This window comes from Onychomys torridus, chromosome 2, assembly GCF_903995425.1.
Source record: "Onychomys torridus chromosome 2, mOncTor1.1, whole genome shotgun sequence".
NCBI classification, from domain to species: Eukaryota; Metazoa; Chordata; class Mammalia; order Rodentia; family Cricetidae; genus Onychomys; species Onychomys torridus.
In genome coordinates this window covers 140,063,854-140,080,323 of record NC_050444.1, presented here as the reverse complement: position 1 = coordinate 140,080,323, position 16,470 = coordinate 140,063,854, and the positions used below count along the sequence as shown (strand labels likewise).

Genomic DNA, 16,470 nt, shown 5'->3' with positions numbered 1-16,470 from the left:
AGACACAATTCCAGTTCTCAGATTCTATATAAAACATGCATGGTAGCACACACTTGGAACCCCAGTCCTGGGAAGGCACTGACTGCTGATCCCTGGGATTCCCCAGCTCGCCAATCTAGCTTACTTAGCAAGTTCTAAACCAGTGAAAGATCCTGCCTCAAAATAATGATGAATGGCACCCGAGGAATGACATCTGAGGTTATCCTCTGACCTTTGACTTCACTCACTCACACACACACACACACACACACACACACACACACACACACACACACCCTAAGGGGGAAAAAAAAGAAATGAAAGAATGTGAAGAAATTATAACCTTCATAAATTGCCAGTGGGAATGTGGTGGTCACCACGGAAAACAGTGTGTCAACAAATTGAACATAGAATGATCATATAAGCCTGCAACAATTTCATCTCCAGCTATACATCCAAAAGAGATGAAAATTTATGGTCATACAAAAAGTTGTGTATGAATGTTTATATTGGTATTACAGCCAAAACATGTACAACTCAAGTGTTAACTAACCAAAGGATAAATAAAATGTGGTGGCATAAGGCTGGCAAGATTGCTCAGTGGGTTAAGCCACCCCAAGGCTGATGACCTGAGTTGGAACCCTGGAACCTATATGGTAGAGGAGAGAACCAACATCCTCAAGTTGTCCCTTGACCTGCCTATGTGTGCTAAGGCATGTATGTACACCCAATCATTCCAAGATAAATAAATGTGCTTAAATAAACCCCACATCTTTTTTATTTACATCTACATGCCTGTGTCTGTATAAGTGTATGCCAGATGCCTGTGGGTGCCTGCAGAGGCCAGAAGAGGGTGTTTTATTCCCTGGAACTGGAGTTATAGAGGGTTGTGAGCCACCTGACATGGAAGCTGGGAACTGAACTCTGGTCCTCTGGAAGAGCAACAAACGCTCTTTTTTTTTTGAGCTGAGGATCGAACCCAGGGCCTTGTGCTTGCTAGGCAAGCGCTCTACCACTGAGCTAAATCCCCAACCCAACAAATGTTCTTAATTGCCGAACCTCTCTCTCCAGCTGCTGTAATAAAGTTTTTTTTGTTTTGGTTTGGTTTTTTTCGAGACAGGGTTTCTGTGTAGCTTTGGAGGCTGTCCTGGATCTCGCTCTGTAGACCAGGCTGGCCTCGAACTCACCAGGACAGCCAGGGCAGTTACACAGAGAAACCTTGTCTCAAACTCACCCCTCCAAAAAAATATATGATGAGTGGAAGAAATGAGACATAAAAGGGCACATATTCTATGATATCATTGATGTGAAATGTCTAGAATGTGAAAATTCACAGAAATAAAGGTAGATTTATAGTTCCCAGGGCTACGTGAAGGAATGGATAGTGAGTAACTATGAAGCTTTATTTTGGGGGTGATGAGAATATTCTGGAGTTCTATAGTACAGCTGATTACATCTCGTGAGTAAACAAACAGCCATTGAATTGTAACTTTTTTTTTTCCAGAGCTGAGGACCGAACCCAGGGCCTTGCGAATGCTAGGCAAGCGCTCTACCACTGAGCTAAATCCCCAACCCCGAATTGTAACTTTTAAGATGGTGAAATTTACCCAGGCATGGTGGCACACACCTTTAATCCCAGCACTCGGGAGGCAGAGGCAGGAGGATCTCTGTGAGTTCAAGGCCAGCCTGGTCTACAGAGCAAGATCCAAGACAGGCTCCAAAGCTACACAAAGAAACTTGGTCTCAGAAAAAAGAAAAAAAGTAGAAAAGAGCAAGGGTGCTGTGGCCTAGGAGCAGGTGGTTCAACATTCCGTTTCGGTGGCTCTAGGAGAGCTGGTTTAGTTAGGCACATTGTTGTCTCAGTTTAGTCTCCTGTTGCTGTGATAAACATTGTGACCAAGAGCTACTTGCAGGCCAGGGCTTATTTGGCTCCTACACCATGGTCACAGTTGATCACTGAGGAAGTCAGGGCAGGAGCAGAGGCGGGAACCACAGAGGAAAGTTGCTTCCTGCTTGGTCTCCGTGGCTTTCTCATACAACCCAGGATCACTTGCCCACAGTGGCTAGTCTCGCCCATATCAATCAGTCATTATGAAAACAGGAATTGGAGCCCAGACACAGTTTCAAAAAACAAACCAAAAAATTTTGAGTTGAGAGGTTCCCAGCTGAAGAACAGCAAGATTCCTCCCTACTGCATGCAGCTGGTCAACTGCAAAGAAGTTCCTTCTCAATGTGTAAGCGATGGGCTTTCAGAAATGCTGGCAGGAAGGGACGCTGTGGAGTCAGAGTACAGACCAGAGGCAGACACAAGGGTGGAGTGTCACAGGTAGACTGGTGGCCGGAGTCCTGCCTGTGAGTGAGCTCAGCATCCACTAGTGAGAATCCCTTTGGCATAGCCTGCCTCTGGGACAGCACTAATTAGTTCAAGTAGTTCAGTCTCCTTCGCCAACCATAAGTGAGCACGCTCTGTGTGCCCAGCTCTCTTCTCCAGATGGGTGAGCCAAGAATCTCTCTTTGAGTGGCTCAGGTACAGAATGTGTAAACATGTTTAGTCCCTGGGGGATCTGTTCTCTTCTCTTACACTGAGCTGAGATCTGGAGCATACTGTCTCTCAAGGGACAATCCCAGCGCCTCACAGAGAGACACTGCATTATGGGTTTTAGCTGGGGAAGGACAAGGAACAAGAAGTAGCAATGATTGGGTGCGTGCTCACTCGATCCCCAACACAGAATAGCACACACTGGGCTTAGAGGATTCAGCTCCCTTTCTGAGATGACCTTCAGCCGGTGAGGGGTCGTTCCCAAGGTACTTAGGGTTAGTAAGTTACAGAACAGGAATTGGAGCCCAGACCCATCTGATTAAAAACAGAAATCATCACTCAGAGAAGCTGGCACTTTGCCCAGAGAGTCTCATCTAGACTCTGACTCCAACACTATACCATTTCTAGCTTCCACCATTGACACATCACTTGTTCACTCATTCGTTCATTCCATAGGCTCCACCCCCAAAGTCATTTGCTACCTGGAAGGTTGTTAGGAAACAGACACAGATCTGAATACTTGAATAGAGCCTAAGACCTGTGTTGGTGCGTGAGATTTTGTTTGTGTTCTGACAAATAAAACTTGCCTGGAGATCAGAGGGTAGAGCTAGCTACTAGTTAACCATAGAGGCCACACACCTTTTTTTGTTTTGTTTTTGTTTTTGTTTCTTTTGAGACCAGGCAGAGGTAGCACACACCTTTAATCTCAGCTCTGGGGAGGCTCAAGCCTTTGATCCCAGCACGTGGGAGGCAGAGACAGGAATATAAGGTGGGTAGAAACAGGATCTCAGTCCCTATTCAGTCTAAGGATTCAAAGAGACAGGATGCTCTTCTGTCTGAACATTAGTAGAGACTACTTAGGCTCACGCTTCAGACCTACCCTCAAGGATTTATAGAGCAGTGGGGAGCCAGGCCCCGACTGAGATACAAGCAAGAAGTTGAGTTGATTGCATCATCAAAGGAGGCCCTAGAGTGGTGGCCAGGGACAAGAGGACCTATAGGAGAAAATAATAATTCAAGTATTGGCAATAGAGGCCAATTCTCTACCCACCCCCTTCCTGGAAGTGTGTGAGGTACAGGGGGCTGAGCAGCCACAGGCAGAGAGATCTGAAGGGGAAGTGGTATTGAGGCATGGCTTCTCAGCCACAGCAGGAAGCAGAGCAGGAAGCTGAGGGTAGGTAGGCGGAATTCCAGAACTGAGACCTGGGGCAATTTAGTGACTACAGAACTGCCATAGAAAGGGTGACTAGGAAGAGGGTAAAGGGTGTCTCAGAGGGACTGAGTTTGAGAATGGAATGGAGATAATGGAGTAGCCAACAAAGACAGGGTTGGGGTATTTGAGGGGTGCAACATTGCAGTCCTGACTGGAACTGCATATTTTATGCTTCAGTTTCTAAGCTAATGATTTCTGAACTATTTTTTCAAAGCAAAGAACAAGCTATAGTCAGGGTGCCTAAAGAATGAGGAAGCTGGGAAAGTCTGCCTCAAACCAGGCCAGCATTGTTTGAAAAGTTTTGTTTTGAGACAGGGTCTCATGTAGCTTAGGCTATCCATTTTTTTTGTTTGTTTGTTTGTTTGTTTTTGTTTTTTGAAGACAGGGTTTCTCTGTGTAGCTTTGCGCCTTTCCTAGAACTCATTTTGTAGACCAGGCTAGCCTCAAACTCACAGAGATCTGCCTGCCTCTACCTTCCAGTCCTGGGATTAAAGGCATGCACCACCACCTCCGGCAAAAGAACTTAGGCTAGCCTTTTACTCACTGTGTAGGTGAGTATGACTTTGAACTTCTAATTCTCCTGCCTCCACCTCCGAATTTCTAGGATTTCAGGCATATGCCACCATGACCTGTTTTGGCAGTGCTGGGGAATTGAACCCAGGACTTCTGGCTTGCGAGATAAGGTCTCCACTGACAAAGCTTCAACTCCAGCTCCACCAACATTATTCAGATTGTACGAGGAAATGCTGTGAGGTGGGGAAGGGAGGTTAGCTACCAGGTTTGAAAACTTGAGCCCTGCTGCTAGAGATGACTCATCTATTAAGAGTGTGTACTAGCTGGGTGGTGGCAGCACACATCTTTAGTCCCAGTACTCAGGAGGCAGAGCAGGCAGATCTCTGAATTCAAGGCCAGCCTGGTCTACAGAGTGAGTTCCCAAAGCTACACAGAGAAACCAAACCCTGTCTCGATAACAAAACAAAAGCAAAAAAAAAAAAAAAAAAAAAAAAAGTGTATACTACTCTTTTGGAGGACCAAGGTTCAGTTCCCAGAAGTTCATAACTACCCTTAACTCTAGTGTAGTTGGAATTTTCTTTGGGCAGCCGACCAGCTCTCAAAGATATGGAGATTTATTATGAATGCTCAGCCTTAGCTTAGGCTTGTCCCACTAGCTCTTGTAACTTAGTTTAACCTGTTTCTCTTCATCTTCGTTTTTGCCTTGGGGCTTTTCACCTTCCTTTCACTCTGTCTGTCCTGCTTTCCTGCCTCCTCCCTGTCTGTCTGGCCCCGGCTGTCTATCTGGTGTCTCTTTTTCTTTTCTTTTTCTTTTAATGGAGCTGAGGATGGAACCCAGGGCCTTGCGCTTGCTAGGCAAGCACTCTACCCCAACCCTTAGTGTCTCTTTTTCTGTCTGAGCCTAAATTCCTCCTCCTCCTTACTCTCCCGTCCTGGAAGGCCCACCTACACCTCCTCCCTCGCTATTGGCTGTTCAGTCATCCAGGGCACTCAGCATGTCCTGGGTCAGCCAGGGACACAGGAGACCCTTGTCTCAAAACTGCTAGCAACAACAAAGTCCAAACCAAACACCTTGAGCTCCTAGTTATTTTTTTCTTTTCCTTTTAGCTGTATACCAACCAGTCTTTCTTGTGTGTGTGTGGGTGGGTGGGTGGGTGTGTGGGTGTAGCAGCTCAGGGATCTTCCTCAGGAGTTATCTCTTTGTTTGTTTGTTTGTTTGTTTGTTTGTCTGAGAAAGTGACTCTCGATGACCTGGAGCTCTCCAAGTTGGCTGAGTTGGCTGGAGCTCCGGTGACATGTCTGACTTTGCCTTCTCAGTGTTGGGATTACAAGTGTGACCATCATGCCTGGCTGCCTACTGCTGCTGCATCTAGTAGATTGAACTCAGGTCATGCTTAGAGAGCAAGTACTTTAACTGACTGACATATCTCCCCAGCCCACATTTATTTCTTGAATACTTTCTCCTCCAATTTTCTGCACCCTCCCCCCATTGTTGTTATTTAAGCTAATATCTGACTTGGTTTTTATTGATTGATTGATTGATTGATTGATTGATTGATTTGATTTGATTTTTGGAGACTATGTCTCTTAAAGCACAGGCTGGCCTTGAACTCTTCGGTAGCAGAAGCTGGCCTTGAACTCTTCCTCCTCCTACTTCCATCTCCCAAGTGCTCCACCATTCAGGATCTGGTTTTGTTTCTTAAAACAGTTTAAAGCATTTGTTTATTTATATGGGGGTGTACCCATGGCACTCAAGTGGAGGTCAGAGGACAACTTCCAAGAGTCAGTTCTCCCCTTCCACCATATCGGCCTTGGAGAGCAAACTCAGGTTGTCAGTGTATAAAGTGCCTTTACCCACTCAACCACCTTCCTCATAAGAAGAGGTTAGGGGCTGTGGAGATGGCTTAGTGGTTAAGGACACTTGGGTTTTTTTGTTTGTTTGTTTGTTTTTTCCTTCCCTTTCTATTTTAATAAAAAGAAAAAAAAGGAAAAAGTTATAACTAATATAAGAAAAACTATATACAAAAGTACAATAATTATATATCATATATACAAGTAGTAAATACCTAAACAATGACTAGTCCATTTGTATTTGACAAATTCAGAGAAAATAATTCCATTATCTATCCTATTTTGGTAAGTCCAAAATGTACCTGATTCACTTTCTATCCTAACTTAATATTACTAACAGTACTATCTTATAACGTCTTTCAAATTTATACACTTACTCTTTAGTGAGTTTCTTTTCTAAAATTCTTAACAAGGAAAACTATAACTATCTAAACTTTAACTGTAACTATCTAATCTTCAACTCCCTCAGAGACCCAAGAAGGAAATATTACCTAACAAAAATAAAACAGGAAGTGCACGTAAGCAGCTTCCAAAAAAAAAAAAAAAAAAAAAAAGTGAGTTGACAGAAACAGCCAGCTGCCTGGACAGTCACCGGAGGTTTCTCCGCAGTGTTGTGACATCATCTCAGCCTATAGGCATATCTGACAGACTCATTTGTGAACTAGGATGTTCACAAGGTCAACAGTTCGACCTCACATTTGGTGAGAGCAGTCCAGGTACCAGAAACACCTGAATTCCACTAGTGTCATGTCATGATTCAGGATTTAAAATTCTGGAAATTGTAAGGACACTTGTTATTCTTGCAGAGGACCCAGGTTCGATTCCTAGTGCAGTTTACACTACCTGTACTTCAATTCCGGGGATACAGTGCGGTCTTCCGGCCTCCGAAGGCACAAATACATACATGCAGGCAATACATAGAGGCAAAACATTTAGACACACAAAAAAAATATTAATACATCTAAAAACAGAAGATACAAAGGGAATTTTGTGTGACCACACAGGAAGACAGACATCGACAACCGAAGGGGAAAAATCTCAGAAGAAACCCCCGCTACCTTACCTTATTCGAATTTCAGTCTCCAGAACTGAGAGAAAATGCATTTCCATTGCATTAAGCCACACAGTCTGTGATACTCAACGGCGGCCTTAGCAAACCAGAACACTACGGTGTAATGCCTTTCAAACTAGCAGACCGCCGCTGCCCCGTTCAGTTGACTGACACCCTATGGTCCTGTCTTTTTGTTTGTTTTTGTGTTTTTCGAGACGGGGTTTCTAAGTGTGACTTTGGAGCCTGTCCTGGAACTCTGTAGACCAGGCTGTCCTTGAACTCACAGAGATCCTCCTGCCTCTGCCTCCGGAGTGCTGGGATTGAAGGCGTGCGCCACCACGCCCGGACTAGGGTCCGGTCTTAAATCAAGCCCCGACTGGAAACCTGAAGCACTCGGCGCCTGCTGGGGTACACGCTGCCTTGGAGCGGACCGCTGCGAAGGCTCGGTGGCCATGTTGACCTGTTGTGGGACCCAGAAGAGAACCTGTTGTTGCAGCACAGGTAAGGAGGGTGACTCTGTGTGTGTGTGTGTGTGTGTGTGTGTGTGTGTGTGTGTGTATGTGTGTGTGTGCATGCATGCGTGTGTGTGTGTGCATGCGTGTATGTGTGTGTGTGCATGCATGCGTGTGTGTGTGTGTGTGCATGCGTGTGTGTGCATGCGTGTGCGTGTGCGTGTGTGTGTTGGCTGAGGGGATGAATGAAGGGCGGCTGTGCCTGAGGTATGGGGTGGGGGGAGAGAAGGGGCCATCATCTGGGGAGGGCGAGGAGAGGTGCCGCCTGAGGCGAGTCTCTGGACGCAGGGGAGGACTGTGCCCGCGGGACCGCAGGGATTGGAATCCCGCTCTTTTCGAGGGGCGGATTTGAGGAGCAATCGCCGCCCGAGGAGGAGGAGGATCCGCCGAGCGGCGAGCAGGCGCGCGCCCGTGCCCGCCGCCCCCCCCGCCCCCCCCGCCCCCCCCCCCCGCCCCCCCCAACTCCGGCGGCTCGCGGGACCCCGCGCGCTGCGGGGCCGCGCACGCGCCGCCTTCGCCGCCGGCCGGGACCGCGGGTGCGCGCGCCCGGCGCCCGCCCTCTCCCGCTCCCCGCCCGGCGGGCGCGCGCCGCCTCCCGCTCCCGCTCCAGCTGGCGGCGGCGGCGGCGGCGATTGTTTTTGTTGTCGCCGAGGCCGGAAGAGCCGTGAGAGAAGCCGGGTCCCTGTCCCCGGGCCGGGCGCCGCCGCCGCCGCCGCCGCCCCCTGCCCAGAGCCCGCGTCTTCGCGGCGCAGCTTCAGCGCCAATATTCCCGAGAGCAAGCGTTACGCGGCGGCGGCGGCGGCGGCGGCGGGGCCCGGAGCGGGAGGCGCCGGGGACCGGAGCGAGGCAGCCCCTGTCGCCGCCATGGAGGCGCTGGGACCCGGTGAGGAGCGCGCTCAGGCCGGGGCCGGTCCCGGGGCTCGGGGTGGGGGGTTAGGGGAGGGCGGACGGACCCGGCGGAAGGGACTGTCGCGGCCCCGCCGCCGCTCGCGCGGCCCCGGATGCGGGTTGCCAGGCCCCGGGAAGGAAGGGTCCCCGTCCCCTCGTCCCTGGGAGGCGGGAACCGCGCCCGGGCTGAAGACTCGGGGTCTAAGCGAGGGAGGCTCTGGAGGTGACCCGAGTCCCCCGAGCTAGGGCAGACCCGACCCCGACCTCAGGAGAGCTCTGTCCACGGTCGCCGCGGGGCTAGCCCGGGCCTCGACGGGCACCGTGTGTCTGGTGCACGCGGAGACCTGGCCCAAACCTGCAAGGCCTCCCACCTTTACCAAGGGTGCTGTTGGTGTGGAGCCGAATCCCCTTTTCTCTTGGCACTGGCAGCTGCTTCCTCAGATGAGGAAGGGAAACCCACTCACCCCCAACCCCTGGAAGCCTTTCTGTTTTCGAGATCCTGAAGTTTGCTATCTGTCAGTTTTCAGTCCCAGAGTGCTGCGGACTAGACCTTGAGTGACAGAATTGTCGGCCAGGACTCCCCAACACAGAGATCAGTGCATTCTCTTTTAATTGGGTTATGAGTGCTTGCGGAGAGCAAATGAGAAAGTGTTTTTGAAGCTGTGGGATTCGTTTCGGGTATGGGTGGCCCCTTGGGTATCTGCCTTTCTGCCCCAACCTAAGGAAGCATTCCATACTCTAATGAATGGTATGGGTGGCCCCCTGGTTATCTCCCTTTCTGTCCCAACCTAAGGAAGCATTCCAAACTCTCATGAATGGTATGCGTGGCCCCTGGCTATCTGCCTTTCTGCCTCAACCTAAGGAAGCATTCCAAACTCTAATGAATGGTATGGGTGGCCCCTGGCTATCTCCCTTTCTGCCCCAACCCAAAGAAGCATTCCAGACTCTCCTGGATGCTCTGCAATTGGAGCCTAGTGCTTCTGTCTCAAGCCCCAACAGGTTGTTAATGACTTGGCTAAGTAGGGCAAGGTTGAGGGGCAGTGATGGAATTAATTTTCATATTCAAACCTTGTCTATCTATATAGTGGATTTAGTTGTATGCTTTTTTTTTTAAGAAGAAAAAAATATGGAACGCTTCACAAATTTGCGTGTCATCCTTGCACAGGGGCCATGCTAATCTTCTCTGTATCATTCCAATTTTAGTGTATGTGCTGCCGAAGCGAACATAGTTGTATGCTTTTTAAGTACATGGAAAAATTAGGTTTATTGTTTGAATTTGGAAACTTAGCAGGTTTGTTTACTTGAACATATTTACATAACTGAGTAATTAACTCCTATCTTCATTTTGCTGCTTAAAGTTAAAAAATTAAAGGCCATCACATTCAACTTTCATAGGCCTTTAAAAAATGAATTGGCTTAGCTGGGCATGGTGGCATATGCTTATAATCCTAACAGTTGGGAGGTAGAGGCAGGAAGATCAGGAGTTCAAGGCCAACCTCAGTTATAAAGTGAGTTTGAGGTCAGCCTGGACTACTTGAGACCCTGACTATGAACAGATTTGAGCCTGCTGTGCTGTTGAACACTTATCTCAGCTTCCGGGAGGCTGGGGAAAGGAAGAGAAAGAGTTGGAAGCAGCTTGGGCTACATAGACACTATCCAAAAGAAAATGCTGCATTGGTTAGTTATAGATATCTATTGGATAAACCTCAACATAGTACGCTAAGTTACTTCAGACCTGATCCCCTAGATAAAAGCATGCTTGTGGCTTTAGGACTATATCAAAGTTCCATTCAAATCTAATATAGTAATTTCATACTTGTATAACTCCCTGCCTCTGCCACCACTTCCCCACAACTTAATTCCATTGAACTTCAATTTCCTTTTCTATAAAACCAGGCTAATAGGTGCTGCAAGACTGAAGTGAGAATGGAATGGGACCTTTGTGAGAAGTCTTCTTGTCAGGACTAGTACAGATGTTCAACAAATGTTTCTTCTCTTCCCTCCCATGAGTAACATAATTGAAGCAACTGTTGCAATCACTAGCTGATATAGAGACTATGTAACTATGTGTACAAGCTGAGTTTCATGAAAAGAAGCAGCATGGGGATGTAAGGAACTGCCCAGGAGACCAGCTGCTCACCCTCTTTGATTTGATTTTAGATCTTGCAGGTCTGAAGACTTAACCGTTTTCTTAGACTTGCTTAATTTGTAGAGAACGAATATTCATTAATCCTATTGAAAAGACACCAATGATTAAGCTGAAATTTTACATAGATCTTCTCTGTTGAGTAACTTTTTTCATGTTTGCTGTATAGCAGACTTTGTTTTGGTATCTGACTACCTTGGAAACCTAGTTAATAACAAATAATAATTGCTTGTTGAACATGGAATCGGAACAAAGGGAGTCAATGGGTCTTGTGGGGTGTTGCTTCCATTAGATCATGCCTAGATCTAGTGTGTTGGATCTTTTTTTGGTTTCTTGAGACAGTTTCTCTGTATAAAAACTCTGGCTGTCCTAGAAGTCACTCTGTAGACCAGGCTGGCGGTAAACTCAGATTCCCTGGCCTCTGCCTCCAGAGTGCTGGGATTAAAGGTGTGCGTCACCACCTGGCTGTATGTTGGAGCTTCTGCTCCAACAGTCCCTGGAGGCCTCTTAGTCCTGCTTACCTCTGCCACTGCCCAGATGACCTTTATTTATCATTCATTTTGGTTATAGTGATCATAACCTTAATTTTTGCATGGTTCCTTTTTATTTTGTGGTTACTTGTTTATTTATTTGTTTGTTTTTGCAGTGATTGGGATGGAGCCCAGGGCTCTATGAATGATGGGCATCAGCCCACCATTGAATTGCAGTTCCCCAGCCCTTTGTAGTGCTTCTGTGATTTGTAAAATACTTATACGCTCTGGGTTAAGAGTACTGGGTGCTGTTCCAGAGGACCTGGGTTTGATTCCCAGCAACCACATAGGGCTGGGAAACTGTAACTTCAGTCCCAGGGGATACAACACACTCTTATGACCTCGGTGGGCAGTTCATGGTTTGTGGTACACAGACATACATGCAGGAGAAACACCCACACAAAAAATAAATACATCAAAATAAATATTTTTTTTAAAAAGCACATACTTTAATAATCATGAGTTCATTTGAGCCAGACCAGGTGGTTTACAATTGTAATCCCAGCATTTGGAAGGCTAAAGCAGGGGGATTACTGTGAGTCCAAAGTCTAGGCTACTGAGTAAGACCCTATCTTCAGGTGTTTTGTTTGTTTGTTTGTTTGTTTTTCTAGACAGGGTTTCTCTGTGTAGCTTTGCACCTTTCCTGGAACTCGCTTGTTAGCCCAGGCTGGCCTCAAACTCACTGAGATCCACCTGACTTTGCCTCCTGAGTGCTGGGATCAAAGGCATAGAATATAATTTCTAAATAATAGATCTAAGATTATTAAAAGGAGTGGTCACTCACCTAACCTTTCTTTTGTTAAAATAAAATAAAAAAAAAAAGGTGACACAGGGCTGATGGCTGTGAAGAGCACTGAGTACTCTTCCAGAGGACCTAGGATCAATCCCTGCCACCCACATGGGAGCTAACAATCGTCTCTAACTCTAGTTCCAAGGGGGACCCTGTGCCCCATGCTGCTGGCAAGACACCCATACATATAAAATAAAAATAAACCTCAAAAAAGAGAACAGGAAGTTTTTGGACAGGGGCAAGCATGGCACTACCTGTGAGATACTCCATCCCCAGCAATCATCTGTGTAACTTGGAGGAAGGCATCCCTAGCACCTACACCTACACCTGGTGCGCTTCCTGTGGTGTCTGGGACGAGAGAAACAGCCCCAGTTACTTCCAGATGTGGGCGCTGTTGTCACCTGTAAGGTCTGGCATCAACTCACGTTTTGCGAAAGGACACATCTTGTATGTGGGGGGGTCCACACCACTAAAAAATGCTTTTCGAGAAACTATTCCCAAGGAAGATAGCCGAGCAACTGAAAAAGACAAGGTTGAAATTTACAAGAGTTTCTGCCCGGGTGACATAGTTATTATCTCCCTTGGTGATGCACAGTCCAATTACCTGCTGACTACTGCTGATAATGAGTTAGGAGTAGTGGTAGCCCACAGTGAATCAGGGGTCCAGATGGTTCCCATCAGCTGGTGTAAGATGCAATGCCCTAAGACCCACTCTAAAAAATTCTGGAAAGTGGCCAGAGTGCAGCCTGAGTGCAAGCCTAAGCACACTTTACCCCATGACAGAGTCAACTCTTTCCAAGAGTACGAGTGTGAGAGAACATCAAGATGCCATGGTCTTTATTAAGATACCTACAGTCAGCTCAAAACCACCTCTTGAAATATCTGCCAGAAATACATTGGTGTTATAATGAGCACCCAAGACCAAGGCCCATGCAGCCGAGACAGGAAAATTGTTAGTTCCCAAGTTTGAGAACAGCGTGGGCTAGTAAGACTCTTTCAACCCCCCCCCCCTCAAAAAAAAAAGAAAGAAAATGTACTCCATTTGAAACATTATTCTTGAGTAACAGTGATTTTTTTCTCTGGGCTGGTGAATCTTATTTAAAGACATTCAGCAAACAAAACCATGTTATATTGGAAATAGCTTATGCCTTTATAAATGTGTATATGTGTATTTTGCTATGACTGGGGAAAAACATGCTTTTCATTTGTTTAAAACAAAACAAAAAAACCAGAAAACAGGAGACATAAAATATTTTACTCTAGCCGGGCGGTGGTGGCACACGCCTTTAATCCCAGCGCTCGGGAGGCAGAGCCAGGTGGATCTCTGTGAGTTCGAGGCCAGCCTGGGCTACCAAGTAAGTTCCAGGAAAAAGGCACAAAAGCTACACAGAGAAACCCTGTCTCGAAGAAAAAAAAAATTTACTATGTAATTTTTTTTTGGTGCTAAGGATCAGGTCAGGGGCTCATCCTGTACTACTGGTAGGGGCATCCTGTACCAGTGAGCTATACTTCCAATTTTCTATTGAATCTCTTTTATTTCAGTCCCTCTGCCTTTAGAGTCCTTTAGAGAAGTATAGATAATCAAAACCCTGTGAAATCTGGGGAAGAAATGGGAGACCTTGATCCAGTCATTATTAAAAATCAGATTCATAGGCAACTCATTTGATCAAAGTTTCCGCTTCTAAATTTCTCTTATAAAAAGATTCCTTCTAATTATGTTATGATGATTGTTTAAGTGTATTTTCTTACAAATCTGATTTGTCTATATGGTTTAATTGGGTTGATTAGTAATTGCCTTATCACACCCAGAATAGATCTCTGTGCATCACAATAGTACTTTTCATATGTGTTTTTTTATGTTATATGCTTTTGCTTTATTGAAAAATAATTGTCACATTTTGCATATTAGGGTTAATGTTTCTCTTTTGTTTTTACCTGGAACTAATGATACTCTTCTATGTTTATTGAATTCATACAATTTGCTGGGTGATAAGTTAGGTGTGGGAACCATAAACTAGAATTCTAGTTCTTCTGAGAATTTATGAGTCCACTATAGAAGACAGGATAGTTTAAACAACTTAAACTCCTTTTTTTTTTTTTTTGGTGTTTCAAGATGGTTTCTCTGTGTAATTTTGGTACCTGTCTTGGATCTCGCTCTGTAGACCAGGCTAGCCTTGAACTCAGAGATCCATCATCTGCCTCTGCCTCCCAAGAGTGCTGGGATTAAAGGCGTATGCCACCACCGCCCAGCAACAACTTACTCTTTTTTAAAATTATGGTGTGTGTGCACACATGCATGAATCAATTCACTCTTTTCACCATGTGGTCATAGGGATCAAACTGAAGTTTGGCAGCTAACTAAGTACCTTTACCTGCTGGGCCGAGCCATCTTGCTGGTCCACAAGTGATTTTTTTTTTTTTTTTTTGAGCTGAAGATTGAAGTCAGGGCCTTGCACTTGCTAGGCAAGTGCTCTACCACTGAGCTAAATCCCCAACCCGTGATTTCTTATACTTGAACTAAGTCCTACCCTGCACACAGGGTCTTCTTTTTCAGAAAGTTGCACCTCATCTACATTTGAAGTTTTGAAATTAGGAGGAAAATGAACAATTAATTGAATAATGGGAAGGTATTTTCAGTACTTTAACTATTATATTCGTGTATGGTGATTTGTCAATACAAATTTCATGAAGATACTTGCTGTGGTGTCCTTAAGTGATGTTGGAACAGAGCAGACAAGTATTTCAAAGCTTTCCCTTTTTAGTGAATTGTCTCCGTTTTCTGTGAAATGTCACTTCAGTAAGAGAACTGGTAACTTTCCATTGTAACCACAACCCACTTTGCTCAGTGTGCCTATTCATAATAGAAAAGATGCTTATTTTTTAGGCCAGTGTCCACTTGATATTCTCATTAGAGGGAGATTGGTTAGATAAGTATCTTCAGCCCGTGTCTACACAATCCTTTGCTGATGGAGGTTAACAGAGGTTCTGTTCTGAGGGGGACTGGGAGTCAAGAGGGAGGAGGGAAGAAAGCGGGGTGGGGAGGGAGACAGAGCTGTTGTATGTACAAATGAGTTGAGTAAACGATCAGTTATTTTGTTTATTCATTACATAACTCTTTGGAGAACTAAATATGAGAATGTATTTGTAGGGCTGGGGAGATGGCTCAGTGGGCAGTGCAAGCGTGAGAGCCCGAGTCCCAGCATCCATGGAAATCAGAAGTCGAAGGGGCAGTGCTCAAACAGGCAGAACTTAGGGACTCCTGTTGCCTGTCCAGTCTAGCTGGACCAATGAGCTTTAGGTTCAGAGAGACCTTGTCTCAAAGGAAGGTGGAGGGGCCCGGAGAGAGGGCTCTGTGGTTAAGAGAATTTGTTGTAGAGGATCCAGCCTGGTTTCCAGCACCTACATTCCAGTTCCAGGGACTTAGGATGTCCTCTTCTGATGTCCATGGACACCAGGCAAGCTTGTGGTATACATACATACATGCAGGCAAAATACTCATACACATAAAAAATAAATATATCTTTAAAAAGTAACGTGGAGATTGATAGATGAGAATAACTGGTGCTGACCTCTGGCCTCCATGCACGCACACATGGGCATATACCTAAGTTCCAGAATTAAAGGCATGCACTATATCATGCTCCTGGGTTTGTTTATTATTATTATTATTATTATTATTATTATTATTATTATATTAATTTTATCTAATGAGTGTCTTGCCTCCGTGTATGTCTGTGTACCATGTGCATGCCTAGGGCCCACAGAGGCCAGAAGAGGGAATCCGATCACCTTTAGAGTTACAGATGGTTGTGAGCTGCCGTGTGAATTCTAGGAATTAAATCCAAGTCTTCTAGAAGAGCAGTCAGTGCTCTTAGTGGCTAAGTTGTCTCTCCAGCCCCCTAATTATTTTAGTGCATTCAGTGTGTGTGTGTATGTGTGGAGCACATCATGCAAGTAGGGTCAGTTCCTTCCTTTGACCATGTGGGTCCTGGGTATCAAAACAAGGTTGTCAAGCTTGGCAGCAGAGTTTTTATTTACTGAGCCACCTCACTGGTACCTATTGTTTTTTTATTTTATTTTATTCCGAGACAGGGTTTCTCTGTATAGTTTTGCGCCTTTCCTGGAACTCACTTTGTAGACCAGGCTGGCCTTGAACTCACAAAGATCCTCCTGCCTCTGCCTCCCAACTGCTGGTATTAGGTGTGCGTCACCACGGCCTGGCTATGTTATTTTTAAATGTATATAATTTTGTAAGCCTCTGTATGAGATGAGTTAATCATAACTGTCTAACTTTGATCCTTATATTAAAAATAATAGCGAAATGGCTAACTACTTAGAAATCTAGAGAAATTTAGTATATTAAATAAATACCTCAATTTAAAAAGAACAATTATGTGTATGAGTGTTTTCCCTGCAGGTTTGTATCATCACATGTGTGCCCGGTGCCCATGAAGGCCT

General features: G+C 45.7%; 1 protein-coding gene, 1 non-coding gene and 1 pseudogene across 2 annotated transcripts in view; 2 read left to right on the top strand and 1 right to left on the bottom strand.

The window, feature by feature from the left end:
* Window positions 1–8,250: 8,250 nt before the first annotated feature.
* The window catches only part of LOC118577755 (protein argonaute-4), a 40,931-nt gene continuing 32,711 nt past the window's right edge, over window positions 8,251–16,470 (top strand). Inside the window, exon 1 of the mRNA XM_036178397.1 lies at window positions 8,251–8,541. Within this exon, the coding sequence (XP_036034290.1) occupies window positions 8,523–8,541 (19 nt within the window). The 5' untranslated portion in view covers window positions 8,251–8,522. The remainder of the gene's footprint in view (window positions 8,542–16,470) is intronic.
* LOC118578919 lies at window positions 9,667–9,771 on the bottom strand. The gene has a single exon (XR_004944309.1). It is a non-coding gene; the product is annotated as a U6 spliceosomal RNA (small nuclear RNA).
* Window positions 12,257–12,856, top strand: LOC118577390 (annotated as a pseudogene).